We start from the raw sequence: 15,672 nt of genomic DNA, 5'->3' as shown, positions 1-15,672 counted from the left end.
CACCATACACTCCGGCACACTCCAGCTACCATACAAGTGAGGCATAGGTTATCATAGGCCGCACAATTGCAGTATAGACCCACATAACCATTTTTGGTTTAAGGCCCCATGTTCTTCATATCATTTTAGAGCATGCCCGTAAGGCTAAGTTGGCCTTGCTGATTATTGAATCTAAGTGCGCGTTCCAGTTTAGTTTAGCATCTAGAATAACATCTACATATTTTACTGAAGCGCTGTTTTTTATTTCCGCTCCCCCAAGATGTAAAGACTGCAGATGCTGTTTTTTTCTTTTTGGTGAAAGGAATAATTGTTGTTTTTGAGGAATTTATGCTCAGACCTTCTGTGATAAATACACCAATATTGCGTAAAGTTTAAGGCCATTCTGCTCGATATCACGTCGTCGAACTTGCCACGTACCATTATGACTAGATCATCGGCAAAGCCCACAACTTCGAATCCTTTTACCTCTAAACTTATCAGAAGGTCATCAAATACAAGTTACCAAAGGAGAGGTGATAGCACGCCCCTTGTGGGCAACCTTTCGTTGCAATCAGCCCCTCATACTTAGAATGCAAGGGGTGTAAGTGACTTGATCGATTTCTCTTCATTACTTTTTATTTAGTTAATAACTCAACTGCAAAAACGTTCCAATTTAAGTTTGCTATACAATCCGATAGATGAGGTTCTGACCTATCTTCCAAATTGTCAAATACAGCTGGGAATATATTTGCAGCTAAGTTATGACAAAAAGAGAGAGTCGATGTAAAGAAATCGATCAAATCACTTACACCCCTTCCATTCTAAGCCCCTCATATGTTGACGACCCGCCCAGCACCGAGGTGATTGGTCTATGTGTGAGCATGCCCTGGATCCATTCGACTATACAGTTGTCGAAGTGTCTTTTTCTCAAAGCTTGTGCCATTGATAAATAAGAAGCATTTTCAAAGGCACCTTCGATGGCAACTACGAAGTTTACAGTCTACCCAAGCTCAAGCTCAAGCTCATTATCAAAGGCACCTTCGATGTCGAGAAACGCGCATAGTGCGGTTTCTTTTAACGAGAGAGATTGTTCAATTTTTGTTACAAGTGTGAGTAGCGCTGTTACTGGGGATTTGCCTGATTTGTGGGCAAACTGGTATTTAGATAATGGGCATTTAGACATGAATACAGACTTTATGTATTCATATAATGCTTTTTCCATAGTTTTCAGCAGTATTTATGATAAACTAATTGATCTGAATGCCTTTGGGTGTGATTTGTCACGTTTCCCCGCTTTTGGAATGGAAACTACTTTAACAAGTCTCCATATCGAACGAATGTGCTCTAGTATCAGACATGCCTTAAAAATCTCGATTAGAGGTGGGATTAGTTTTGATTCTCCATTTTGAATCAGAGCTGGAAAAATCCCATCTGAACCTGTAGATTTGTAAGGTAGAAAGGATCTCACCGCGTTTACTACTCTGGCCCTCGTGAAGGCTAACCCAGCAACTATGTTTGCGATATCCTTTAAACTTGTAGGTCCTGTGAGGCGCTTTCGAGAGCATTTTGTGCCGCCAGGATTTGCATGTGAGTCTTCTTCAGTAAGTCTTTAGTAATTTTTTTGAGTTTAGAGTTTTTTACTCGAGTTCAAGGGTATACCGATCCCAGTTGGTTTTTTTGGGATCTCGATGTCCTCTCTGAACCGTCATTCCACCATCCCTTCAAAAATAAAATGTCTATGATCAGACAAAGACGACAGTTATTGTTTTTTTTCCTGAAATAACCGGACTACACAGCGTTAGGTCTAAGACCTCTTGTCTGATTGCGTTTATGAATCTTGGTTCATTTCCTTTGTTAGCGATATCTATGTTGTTTGACGAGAGAAATTCTACAAGACACTCACCTCGATTGTTAATGTCGGTACTTGCCCACATAGTGTGATGAGCGTTGGCTTCACATTCGATGATGAAGTCCTTGTTGATTTCCCTGTAGTAGATAACAAACGCGGCTACCTCTCGTGGGGGAACCTCAGGAACGTCGCCAGGAAAGTAAGCCGACGCAATTACGATGTCGGATCTTCCTTTGGCGGTTGGTACTTCCACTCTGATTGCAACGATATCCCTTTGAATGAACTCTGTAATAGGAAAGCATTTAATGTTTGCATTTACTAAGACAGCAGCTCTTGGGGAGTCATTCTTGCCTTCGTAGAACAACTTACATGAATCTGTTTGAATACCTAGTATTCTTACTTTGTGAACCCAAGGCTCTTGGATAAGAACTAGATCCACGGAACTAGATCCTCCTGGATAACACGCTCGACGCTGCTTCAGTTTTAGGTTTTTTGCTTGTTCCAGTGTCCATGTCCATTTTGGATCTGGCGTGATGGGGGGCTTGAAGAAACTCACCTTTTTTACTTGACGTAGTTGAAGTTCCTACCCTTTTGCAATACAGTGATGCTTCTGAATCCGGACGCTTTTTTATCCGGACACTTTTTCATTACATTCAATATCATGCCCAAATCATGACATTTTTTGCATGTTGAATTAATGTGACTGATAGTTACTGTTTAAGCATTAGCCCAAAGTTTTATAGCAACTTAGGAAATGAATTTCTGATATTCGCATGGCATGAGCCCACCGTGCAATTACTACAATCGTTAGCAGCTAGGATACGAAAGATCAGCCCATAAACGATCGATCGCTTTCACGATCGTCGATAGGGCCGAAGATAAGCAATAGAGAACTATAGATATCTGAAATATCTATTGCGATAGATAGACTTAAGTCAGTTGAAAATAAAATCTCGAACGAAGTAGTCACCTCTTGGAATAAAATCAACTGTTTAAAATAAACCGTTAGTGACAAATTCACAAGTCGCGTTTTCTGATTGAAACCGGAAAATAGAAGTGCATGTTCAAACATTTTGGTCCGATAGAACCGGATCGTCGGGAAACGCGGAAGTGACATCGTGTTAGAAGAAATATTGTGGCACTGGCTGAAGGCCACATCGCCATCGCTGATAGCTTATCCACACGTAGTTTGCTGAATTTTATCTACGAGGAAGACCTATAGGACACATTGATCAGGAATTTAGAGCGCTGTCGCTGTTCGAACAAACTGCTGTTGCTGCTGTTGCTGGAATAGGACTGGAGATTGCATGATTAAGATAAGTACTGGGTATAAAGCAGGTGAGTCTGTGGCGCGGATCTTTGATGCATGTGAGACCGACGCGTTGCATGTGATTGAGCGAATTGAAGAAATAAAATAAACGATATTTGCTTCCATGAGAAACTTATTGTGTTCCAATATTTAAAAGCTGAGTTGAGCCTTGACTAAATATTAAAAATTTCGGTTGATATTGTCAATTTTGCTGGTCGGTTAGCGTGGTTGCTTTGTTCTATTGAAAATCATTATAAATTGATCTCATTGTCCCGTCAATTTGCGCGCGGTCAGTCAATAACGCCATTGTAGAAGATAAAGATATATTGGGTCTACAACAATACAAGTATTGTTCAAGTGAAACAAAGTGTCTTCAACAATGCCTTCGGAAAATCTAAGGCTATTGTCCAAGCAAGAGCGTGTGTTACGTATCTCGCTGGAAAATGTGGCTGATTTCGTACAGTCCTATGAGGAAGGAACGGACAAACAATCCTTGGAACTGAGGTTAGCCAAACTGGACGAATTATTGGAGAAATTCATCAATATTCGAATGCAAATGGAGATCTTAGCCGACGATGCGGATGACATGGAACTTACAGAAACCAAAGCGACTGAAGAGGAACGAATTCGACAAAGGGATACGATCAACGCCACCATCATCAAAGATTTTGAAAACTCTGTGTACGATTTGAAGCAAACTATTCTGAGCTATCTCACAACAGCAAACAGGAATCACCCAATGCCAAATGGTTCGAGACAATCCACGGTTGATTCACAGTCCCGAGTGAAACTTCCAGACCTCAGACTGCCTTCGTTTAGTGGACGGATGTCGGACTGGGTTACTTTCCGTGATACATATAAGAACTTAATCCATAATGATGTTAGATTATCAGATATGGATAAGTTCACATACCTGCGAACATCGCTCACCGGAGACGCTCTGCAGGAAATCGCATCGATTGAGATCTGTTCCAACAATTATATTATCGCGTGGAATGCTTTGGAGAGTGTGTATGAGAACAAGAAATTATTGGTTATGACGCATTTAGATTCCTTATTCGCATTGGAGCCGTTACGTCAGGAGAATTTCGAATCACTAAACAAATTAGTTAGTGGTTTTGAAACAAATTTGCAAATGTTAAACAAAATTGGTGAGGAGACGGAAGGATGGAGTACCTTACTACAGTACATGCTATGTAAACGTTTACACCCAACCACATTGAGACACTGGGAGTCTCATTATAGTTGTAAAGAAGTTCCGAAATATAAAGAGATAATGAAATTTCTGAAATCACACTGTTCAATGTTGCAATCTATCACGCCAACAAAGGCAATACAGTCCGACAATCGAAAGTTATATCGTCCTACTATCAGTCACGCTAGTGTTCAATCAAATAAATGCTCTTTTTGTTCAGAGCCTGTTCATTCTGTATTCAAATGTTCCAAATTTTCTAAAATGAATGTTCCAGACCGACTAGATGCAGTAAAAAGAAATTCGCTATGTATTAATTGTTTGTCACCTGCACATATAGCCAGATTCTGCACGCGGGGATCATGTCACCATTGTGGTCAACGCCATCACACGCTACTTCATTCGAGTTCATCACCCACTGTGGGTTCACAAGCTAAGCCACAGTCAGGACAATTGTCTTTTAAGAAATACCAAGGACAAAACCCGCAACCACCGCGAAATCAAACATTTTCAACGCCAATTGATCGCTCAACACACATTCAGCAAATAACGAGACACAACACAGAATCACACGATAATCCAACAACAAATGCAAGCAAAGCTCAATCACACAAATTCGCCACAGACACCCCCAGTACAAGTTACCACACTGCACCCGCAATGAATACAGAATACACTTCACGTACAGTGTTGCTCTCCACTGCCGTTGTAGGCATCACGGATCAGTACGGAAATTCGATGCTCGCTCGTGCGTTGCTGGACTCTGGCTCGCAGCGATGCTACATGTCGGAAAGCTTTTCCCAGAAGCTCAAGTTTAAGAGATCTCGTGAACATTTACCTGTTGTCGGAATTGGAGGTTCATGCACAGCTTCAACTCAAGCAGTACTAGCTGAAATGAATTCTTGTGTCACAGAGTACACGACGCGATTGAAATTCCACGTGCTACCACGTGTCACTGTTAACCTTCCCGTACAAAGTATTAACATAAACAGCTGGAAAATTCCTAATGAAGTCGTCTTAGCTGATACAACTTTCCACGAGTCTCGTGCGGTGGATCTTATAATAGGAGCAGAAATTTATTTAGACATTATCCTAGAAAGTCAGCAAATCAAATTGACCGAATCTGGTCCAACGTTACAGAACACACAGTTGGGCTGGATTGTCTCGGGAACAATTCCAGACGAAGCATGCTGTTATTCATCGATCGTCTCACATTCTTCCGAATCTGTCGAAGATCAATTAATGCGATTCTTCGAGTTAGAATTATGTCGTACCACTAGTACTTTTTCGTTGGAAGAAACCGCATGCGAAAAACATTTCGAACGAACCACAAAGAAAGATTGTTCGGGAAAATTTATAGTGCATTTACCCAAGAAACCATACTTAATCGATCGTCTCGGCGAATCGAGATCGATAGCTTTGCGTAGATTTTCAGCGTTGGAGAAAAGACTCAACGCAAATGTAAATGTCAAACAAATGTACTCTAATTTCATTAATGAGTATCGAAACCTGAACCACATGCGCGAGGTATTACCTATTGACGAGGAGAAATCCATGCAAACACCTTACTATATGCCTCATCATGCGGTACTTAAGCCCGATAGTACATCAACCAAGTTGCGTGTCGTGTTTGATGCGTCATGTCCATCGTCCAGTGGTATTTCGCTTAATGCTGCATTAATGGTAGGCCCTGTGGTACAGGACGACCTGTACTCGATAATTTTACGATTCCGTCTCCACAAATATGCAATCATAGCTGACATAGAGAAAATGTACAGGATGATAAATGTGGACCCAGCCGATTATCATCTTCAACGCATTTTGTGGAGAGATGATCCTTCTGAACCCATCCGCACCTTCGAACTAACGACGGTTACGTATGGAACCTCGCCTGCACCGTATCTCGCTACTCGTTGTCTGAAGAAACTCGCAGAAGACAATAAACCAACATATCCAATCGCAGCAGAAACAATCCTCAACGGATTCTATGTCGACGACTTGCTAAAAAGTGTTGGAAGCATCGATGAAGCATCGAAATTATGCAGAGAACTTATTCTGCTACTCAGCGCTGCCGGTTTCACTCTGCGTAAGTGGAGTACTAATTCCTGTGAGATCCTGGAACAGATACCCATTCACCTTAGAAGTAATCAATCGACTTTAGAGCTACAGCCATCAGGCGACATCAAAACACTCGGATTAATCTGGTCACCCAACACTGACATGTTTAAATTCACTGTGCCCCAGTGGCACTCATCATCTGAAATCACCAAGAGAATCATTCTGTCCGATTTCGCAAAGCTCTTCGATCCATTAGGATTAGTTGGACCTGTCACAGTTCAGGCCAAAGTTTTTCTCCAGGAACTTTGGAAAACAAAGTGTTCCTGGGATGTATCGCTGGCCGAAGAGCATCAAAATTGGTGGTTGAAGTTTAGAAGCAATCTGGCTGGCTTATCGCACCTAGAAATTCCTCGATGGGTTGCATTCGATAACGACATAATCACCGTAGAAATGCATGGGTTCTGTGATGCTTCCGAGAAGGCTTACGGAGCCTGCTTATATCTACGTTGCATATCATTTAACGGAACCATTTCTGTGTCGCTTCTCACAGCGAAATCTCGGGTTGCTCCAATTGACAATCTCGAGAAAAAGAAAAGGAAAATTTCTATCCCACGGTTGGAATTATCATCGGCGCTTGTATGCAGTCATCTCTTCGAAAAGGCGGCTGAAAGTATAAAACTGTCAATACAACCTTATTTTTGGACGGATTCTATGATAGTCAAATGTTGGCTATCATCTGTGCCATCACGCTGGAATATATTTGTGGCGAACAGGGTCTCAGAAATCCAGCACATAACCAGGAAGGGGATCTGGAATCATGTGGCTGGAGCCGAAAACCCTGCAGACGCATTGTCACGTGGAATGACACCTGATCAATTATTGAACCATCAAACATGGTGGCATGGGCCACAGTGGCTTCATTTAGAGAAAGAAGAATGGCCGAAATCGGTCAAATACTCAATCGAAGAATTAAATCAAGCGACAGTGGAGCAACGAGCCACTGTTTCAGCTCCTGCTCAAGAAATAAAAACCAGTTTCATTTTCACTTTGAAATCTAAATTATCGGATCTAGTGCGGATCGTAGCTCTTGTAAGGAGATTTATCTACAACTGCAGAAACTGTCAGAACCGCAAATTAGGATTTCTGACATACGAAGAGCGAGAAAGTGCTCTATTACGATTGGTTGCATTGGCACAAGAGGAAAGCTTTCATCTAGAGTTGACTGAGTTAAAAACTAAAAATTCAACAACGTTTCCATCTCGAATAAGATCATTGAATCCTCGTCTCGTGAACGGACTACTTCTCGTCGGCGGCCGGCTGAATTATGCTCAGATTTCCGTTGGACGCAAACACCCATTAATTCTGGACAACCGTCATCCACTCACCACGCTGATTGCAACTCATTATCACGAAACCCTTCTTCATGCTGGCCAACAACTGATGATCTCCAGTATGCGCGAGAGATTCTGGCCTATTGGAGCAAGAAATGTAACACGCAAAGTGATACACAGATGTCTCAAATGCTTCAGAACACGTCCAAAAAGTCACGAACAAATAATGGGTGACTTACCAGTTGAACGCGTCACACCAGCACCACCCTTCACGAGAGTGGGAGTGGATTATTGCGGACCGTTCAACGTCCAGTATCCGTATCGAAAAGGTAAACCAATCAAATGTTTCATCGCAGTGTTCATTTGTCTAGTGGTCAAGGCTATCCACCTGGAAATAGTCGCAGACCTCACAACTCAGTCATTCATCGCAGCGTTAAAACGATTTGTCGCACGCCGTGGTCGTCCAGAAATTATCATTTGTGACAATGGCCGAAATTTCGTCGGAGCTCGGCGTGAATTGGACGAATTGAGAAGGTTATTCAATAACCAAAGAGAATCGATATCGAAGGAAGCAGCTACTGAAAATATAAATTTCAAATTTATTCCGGCAAGGTCTCCCAATTTTGGCGGTCTCTGGGAGGCAGCAGTCAAATCGATGAAGAGTCACATGAAGAGAACATTGGGCAATGTCATACTTCATTCAGATGAATTGGCCACCTTAGTAGCTCAAATCGAAGCTTGCCTTAACTCGAGGCCAATTACACCTCTCAGCAACGATCCGAACGATTTAACCGTCCTTACACCAGGACACTTCCTTATAAATCGACCTCTAATGGCGATTCCTGAACCATCTTTACAAGAAATACAGGAATCGAGACTCTCCAAGTGGCAACGTGTCCAGAACTATCTCCAACAATTGTGGAGACGATGGTCGACACAATATCTATCAAATTTACAAAATCGTACGAAATGGACGAAACAGCGGAAAAATCTATTCGTTGGCACGATGGTTCTGCTGCGAGATGAGAATTTACCCCCTCTCAAATGGAGTTTAGGACGAATTATCGATATACACACCGGCGAAGATGGTAACATCAGAGTGGTTAAGGTACGCACAAAGGACGGAGTTTACGTGCGAGCCATCTCCAAAGTCTGCATTTTGCCGATAGCAGACAACGAGTCACCATCAACTGAGGAATAATTTTTCCTTCATCATGCGCTTATAGCGCTGCGGAGACCTACGTTCCAGTGGGTCTCCGCATTCCAGTTAAGTCTTTCGTTAATAAATTATTCCATAAAAATTCAAAAAAATGTATGTCCTCCATAGCAAATCTCCAGCCAGGCATGGCTGCCGGTCATCTCAGCGAATCACGGGCATATTTTTCTGGAAAATCAACCCCAGCTCATCTAAGTTCCTGTTCATTAAATTCATAGGGCGTCAAGTAAACAGTGGGGGTAAAGTTACCTCCACGCGAAGTTATGTATCCTGACATCGTTTCTGTTCTCGCAATCAATCACTCTTCTACTCAATTGGCAGGACACAAAAATTGAACTCGCGCAGCATAATCCAGAATCAGATCTACAAGAGCGGACATGAGGATTCTACGTCGGGATCTCCAGAGAAGAGATCACATCAATTTCCACAACATATTCATCATCAGTCGATCGGTCATCGGAAGCGCGAAACGCGCTTGCGGAGGCGGACCGCCTCCGCAGATCAGGGAAGTCGTTTACCAATTGTCAATTCTTAGTAAAAAATCGCCTCTCATTTTACTTATAGCATCAATGGAGCCACCATGCTGTGGCTCTCACATCGTGAATGGCAGAACCTCCATCTACAGTCCATGAGTCCATACATCGAGAGGACATCACCAGTCAGGCGAAGATATTTACTACATTCATCCATATGGGAACCCATCATAATGGAGACGCTGAATACTGCACGAAGCAATGTTTACTATGCTTCATGAAGAAGCATTTCATGATTTTTCATATTAATTTATATTGTATCATCCGGATAGGAAATTACAGTTATAGCTCATATGTGTGTAAGGTTGAAAGCAAATTGCATTTCAAGGCGGCCGGTATGTTTAAGCATTAGCCCAAAGTTTTATAGCAACTTAGGAAATGAATTTCTGATATTCGCATGGCATGAGCCCACCGTGCAATTACTACAATCGTTAGCAGCTAGGATACGAAAGATCAGCCCATAAACGATCGATCGCTTTCACGATCGTCGATAGGGCCGAAGATAAGCAATAGAGAACTATAGATATCTGAAATATCTATTGCGATAGATAGACTTAAGTCAGTTGAAAATAAAATCTCGAACGAAGTAGTCACCTCTTGGAATAAAATCAACTGTTTAAAATAAACCGTTAGTGACAAATTCACAAGTCGCGTTTTCTGATTGAAACCGGAAAATAGAAGTGCATGTTCAAACAGTTACTATTGTGTCAATTCAGTTTAGTGTCAAACATAGTACCTAGCTGTTAACAAAAAATGTAAAAAATCAAAAATCAATGTAAATTTTACAAATCCATGTCCGGAATAAACAGCACATTCAGAAAATGCTTTTAAATCCGGACGGTTGCATAAGGGTATGTTAGAAGACTTAGTATGGAGTATGGAGTGTGGAGCAAAGATTTTCGACTCGGGAAACCCCAAAACTCTTCGGTATACAGCACGGGGTCGATTATATGACCCGTTTGTATGTACGTGGGTAACTTTGTAACTTTGTCTGTAGCGCTGTTGACCAATTGATCTGAAATTTGGAACACATCTTTATCTTTGCAGTCATTATAAAGGTGCGTATTTCATGATCTTGAAAATCCAAAATGGCGGACGCTACAAAATGGCAGATTTCATATTTTCTCTAAACCCCATCAATATGGGTATCAAACGAAATGGCTTGACTAGTAGAACACAGTTATTTATGAAAAATTCAAATCCAAAATGGCCGCCAGCACAAAATGGCGCCATATACATTTTTTTCCAAACCTTATCAATATGTATATCAAATGAAAGGTCTTGATAAGTAGAATACAATTATTGATGAAAAGATGGCGGCCGCTACAAAATGGTGGATTACATATTTTCTCAAAACTCCATCAATATGAGTATCAATTGAAAGGGCTTGGCTTGTAGAATACAATTATTGATGAAAAATGTAAATCCAAGACGGCGGTCGCTACAAAATGGTGGACAACATATTTTCTCAGAACCCCATCAATATGGGTATCAAACGAAAGAGATTGACTAGAAGAACACAGTTGTTCATGAAAAATGCAAATCCAAAATGGCCGCCACCACAAAATGTTTTGAAAAAAATATTTTTTTTTCAAAACTGCATCAATATGTGTATCAAATGGACGGGTTGACTATTTGAACATAAATTCAAAATGAGCCACGTCAGATTTCCATTTTCTACAGTTAGATGTTTCATTACATGTCCCTCGATTTTATTTAAGTCTCATCAATGCTCTAGATTAATGAAGAAAGGGATGTGGTAACTACTAACTGTTACTTGCCTTATTATTTTCTAGCTTTTAGTACACCATCTGTATCATTATTATGTTTGATCACAATGAAACCGTTGAACTTAAAAAGTGTTTTTACTTATTTATTTTTTTAGTTCTTAGTACATTATCTGTATCATTATTTCTCTACAATTAAACCGTTTAACAATTTCTTTAAAATTTTGGATTTGCATTTTTGCGTAAATAACCGTGTTCTACTAGTCGATCTCTTTCATTTGATACTCATATTGATGGGTTTTTGAGAAAATATGTAATCCGCCATTCTGTAGTGGCCACCACATGGATTTATATTTTTCTTCAATAACTCTATTCTACTAGTCAAGCCCTTTCATTTGATACCCATATTGATGAAGTTTTGAAAAAAATATGACGCCATCTTGTAGCGGCGGCCATTTTGGATTTCCATTTTTCGTGAATAACTGTCTACTAGTCAATCCTTTTTATTTGATACCCATATTGATGCGGTTTAGAGAAAATTTGTAATCCACCATTTTGTAGCGGCTGCCATCTTGTATTAACATTTTCCATCAATAACTATGTTCTACTAGCCAAGCCCTTTCGTTTGATACCCACGTTGATGGGGTTGGAGAAAATATGTAATCCACTATTTAGTAGCGGTCGCCATCTTTTATTTACAATTTCCATCAATAACTGTGTTCTACTAGCCAAGCCCTTTCATTTGGTACCCATATTGACGGGGTTCTGAGGGAATATGTAATTCGCCATTTTGTAGCGGCCGCCATCTTGGATTTACATTTTTCATCGATAATTGTATTCTACTAGTGAAGCCCTTTCATTTGATACCCATATTGATAGGATTTCGTCATGGTCATCTTGTAAAAATACAATAAATAATTGAATTAATAAAAAAAATTGCACCAAACGTGTGTCCATTTAGTCCCGCTACTTAGGACGCACCCGTTAATAAGTTCTACAAGAATAAATAAATAATTTCTCTCAAAGAATTGCAAAGAAAACAAGTGTCCTGATTCAAAAGCAAAAGTGTCCGGATTTCAAAGCATGATTAAAAAAGTGTCCGGAATTAAAATCACGACACGATGGAAGAAATTTCAAATTATGAACGAATATAACATGATTTTGTGGAATTCTGTGATTCATAACTTAGATGAAGGCCTTCTAATTCTATAGGAACGCTTATTTTTCATGCTATGATATGTCAATATTTTTTAGTGGTTGAAGTTATCTGCGTAAGCGCTTAAGCGTCCGAATTTCGAAGCATTACTATAGCCGTTCAGTTTGTACCGCTTGGGCCAGGAACATTCAGATTGTTAAGTTTCTTGTTTTTCGTAGAATCTTCACGAGGAAACTTCGGTTTACCAGAAAACCTGCTGACGACTTTTTGAACATTTTGTGGCTCCACATGTTTGAAGTCACTGGGCTCTGAAACCCAGATTACCTGGGTTTTTGGAATTATGAGGTTTCTCGTTTGTTGGCACCAGATCTCCTTCGAGCACACAGTTGTGGTTTGGCAATAATATTGCGTTTGAAAGCGAGCGTTTGCTAGAGATATCAAGATTCCATGACATATGAAGGTCGCTGAAATTAATCTGGATAATTTTAATCATTGGACTGTGTTGGATGTGTTGCAGTAGACAAAGACAATATGATTCTTCCATGATTTAATTCCATACATATGCTGACAGGATCAGAATTAGCGGCAGCTACTGAGGGGTGCGATCTATTGCAGCTTATACTGCCTGATTCTATTACTGAACTGGAAGGAGAAACGTCTTCTCATTCAGGAAAGATAATCCCAATGGTGAAAAATCCAAGAAAAGCAAAGTTTTAAGGTTTAAGTAGTTTGTAGGTACAAATATTTTAAGGAGTGATGATATTCACACATATTCATACGCATTTCCACACATACAGGCACTCTTCACCCACGAACTCACAAAGACGAAAGTTACGAATCGTTCATTCTGAGAGATGCGTAGGATTTTGTACATTTGCATTTAACTCCTCTAATTTACTCAAAATTTTGAAAAATCGGCTAGAAAAAACGGCTGAACGTACCAATATGAAACGTTCACGGATGTTTAGGGAATACACTAGGCTCAAAATTTGCTTGCAAACATTAGAACTTGCTGCGATATTTGCAGCCATTATAAAATCCTGTTTGGCCCTTTTTTCAAATCGATGTGACATGTACGCGAAGGTAGAGAGCGAACGACTGCGATTCCTACGACCTAATCAACATAAGTGGCTTTAGGAAGAATACATTCACCTGGGAAACGCTATCACGAGCAACGCCGTAACAGCGTCTGAGTCAAAAATATCCGAACAGATTGCAATTTTGCATTCGGAAATCCGGTCGACTCAAGTCCATTCGTGTTGTGCAAATGTGTCAACCTTGCGACGCAATTCGACATAGACAACATTGAGCTCAGTGTTCCATTTCTGTGAAGCAAAAATGCAAAATGGATATTCGGGAGGAATAAACACGCTTTTGAACCATTTTTTTTTAATGAAAGTTAATTCTACATATCAGAAATGTGTTCGATGTGAAAGTGCAACACATTCTCTGCAATCGGGGGATAAATCTTGAAAGAAAATTGTGTCTGACTATGAGTTTATGCTATGTATAAAGTTTTGGTGGAAATGCAAGGAAATTTATAGACAAAAAAGTTAAGTAGGACTATGTCTTCTATGTATTTAAACGACATCGAGTGATCGAGAAATTCGATCAAATTTCAAACCAATCGGATTCCGGAATATGAATAACTGTTCGATACTGTTACCACAATAATGGTGTATGATCCATGTGGTGATTCGAAACCTTTATCGCCTTGCATGGTAGATGGAATATGTAGAAAGCGTTTTCTTAGAGATTTCACCAACGACTCGATCGCAAGCGTAGGCGAATATATAAAACATCAACGCTCGCGTAACTTTTGAAAAGGTCCTTGTCGTGACCAGGTTCGCAATACTTAGAGGCCATCTTGGTGTATTTTTCTTTTAGCTCGGGAGACACCTCTCGCTCCAGAAATCGTACACAGAATGAACTCGATACAATGCATTATCCAACATCTTAATTGGAGAATCCCAATATCTACCTTTCAATTCTCTCTCTGGCCTCTCATTCTCTTGAAGTGATGCCATATTCATTTGCGTTTTCCGACACTGTTATGTAAAGTGCACCAGAACTGGGTTGATTTTAGTGCAAATTAAATGAATCGATAATTAAAACATAGCATATAGATGTATATTTTCTCATGCCTGCTTTATATCCCACAGTCCTATGTAACAAATGTAAACAAATCGAGATAATGGTTGCACGCTATTAGTTTTCAATCATTGAATGTATTACAAAAACAATCGTTCACGTATCTATCTTCTTCATCTTTTTATCGCCGATACAAAAAATATCCAATGTACAGATTCGAATTTTAAGCACCCGGCTGTTACTTCGGACGCCACTTTCCTCCGACGGCCGAAACGTCCGAAGTAACAAAGCAGTCAAAACAACTCGCAGTCGTACTTCGGTCGTTTTGGAATTTGTTTCTTACAGGTGTTGTTATCGATTTCAGTGCAATTCAACGAGTGATAACAATAATAATCAGTCTTTAGAACGAAATGCTGATATTTGGATTGTTGATTATTAGTTAGTTTCAAATTTTTATAGTGCAACGTAATATGTCCAATGTGCAAACGCGGGCAGTCAAAACGTCCAATGTAACATTTTTCGCTCCGAGGCTTCAACCTTAATCTCAAATCACGGAACAATAGTTACGATTGGTTTTACGAAGTTATTCTTGACAGCTAGTGGTGAAAACAGTGATAAACATTGATAGCTTTTAAGACAATTCGCGAAATATTGTTCGGGTCTTCAACTACGTTTTTCTCGAGTTGGCGAAAATGTTACATTGGACCTTTTCAAAAGTTACGCGAGAACGAATAAATACTGATAATGTCATTCACAAATATCAATAACGCAGATATTGAAATTGAAAATAGTTGAGTAGTACCATATTCGCCTCAGCTGAGCAAAGAGCAATTCATACATTTGCAAGTCCGTGAAAAAAGAAACTGGTAATATGGCTGTGAAATCGTTTCATTCGTTCTTTTTATCTATCTCATTCGAATAATGTTGTAGATCGTTAAAACATTCAAACACTCCTCAAATACATTAGTTATGTGTTATTTAACACCCAAAATATTCTCTAGAAATAATTTAAATGACAGAACAATGTTTGCCGGGCCAGCTAGTTACAATATAAAAAAAACAAACCTAAAATAGAAAATGGGCGCTATCGAATTATTTAATTGGTAATTTTTAAGTAGGAAGAAAAATCGAATGTCACGTGGACAACAAGGGGTGGGGTATAGTCAACGTCCACGCTTGTCCACGGAGTCTAATGGGCACCTTACACGATCGAAATTATTGACAATAAGTG

The 15,672-nt window shown here is 40.0% G+C and overlaps 1 protein-coding gene across 1 annotated transcript; it reads left to right on the top strand.

The window, feature by feature from the left end:
* Positions 1-3,516: 3,516 nt before the first annotated feature.
* On the top strand, positions 3,517-8,919 carry LOC129765658 (uncharacterized). Its single transcript, XM_055766068.1, has 2 exons — positions 3,517-4,144; positions 5,042-8,919. The coding sequence occupies exons 1-2, from the start codon at positions 3,517-3,519 to the stop codon at positions 8,917-8,919; spliced, it is 4,506 nt and encodes a 1,501-aa protein (XP_055622043.1).
* Positions 8,920-15,672: the final 6,753 nt, after the last annotated feature.

Source organism: Toxorhynchites rutilus, chromosome 2 (genome assembly GCF_029784135.1).
Source record: "Toxorhynchites rutilus septentrionalis strain SRP chromosome 2, ASM2978413v1, whole genome shotgun sequence".
NCBI classification, from domain to species: Eukaryota; Metazoa; Arthropoda; class Insecta; order Diptera; family Culicidae; genus Toxorhynchites; species Toxorhynchites rutilus.
This window is presented reverse-complemented; position numbering and strand designations above follow the sequence as displayed.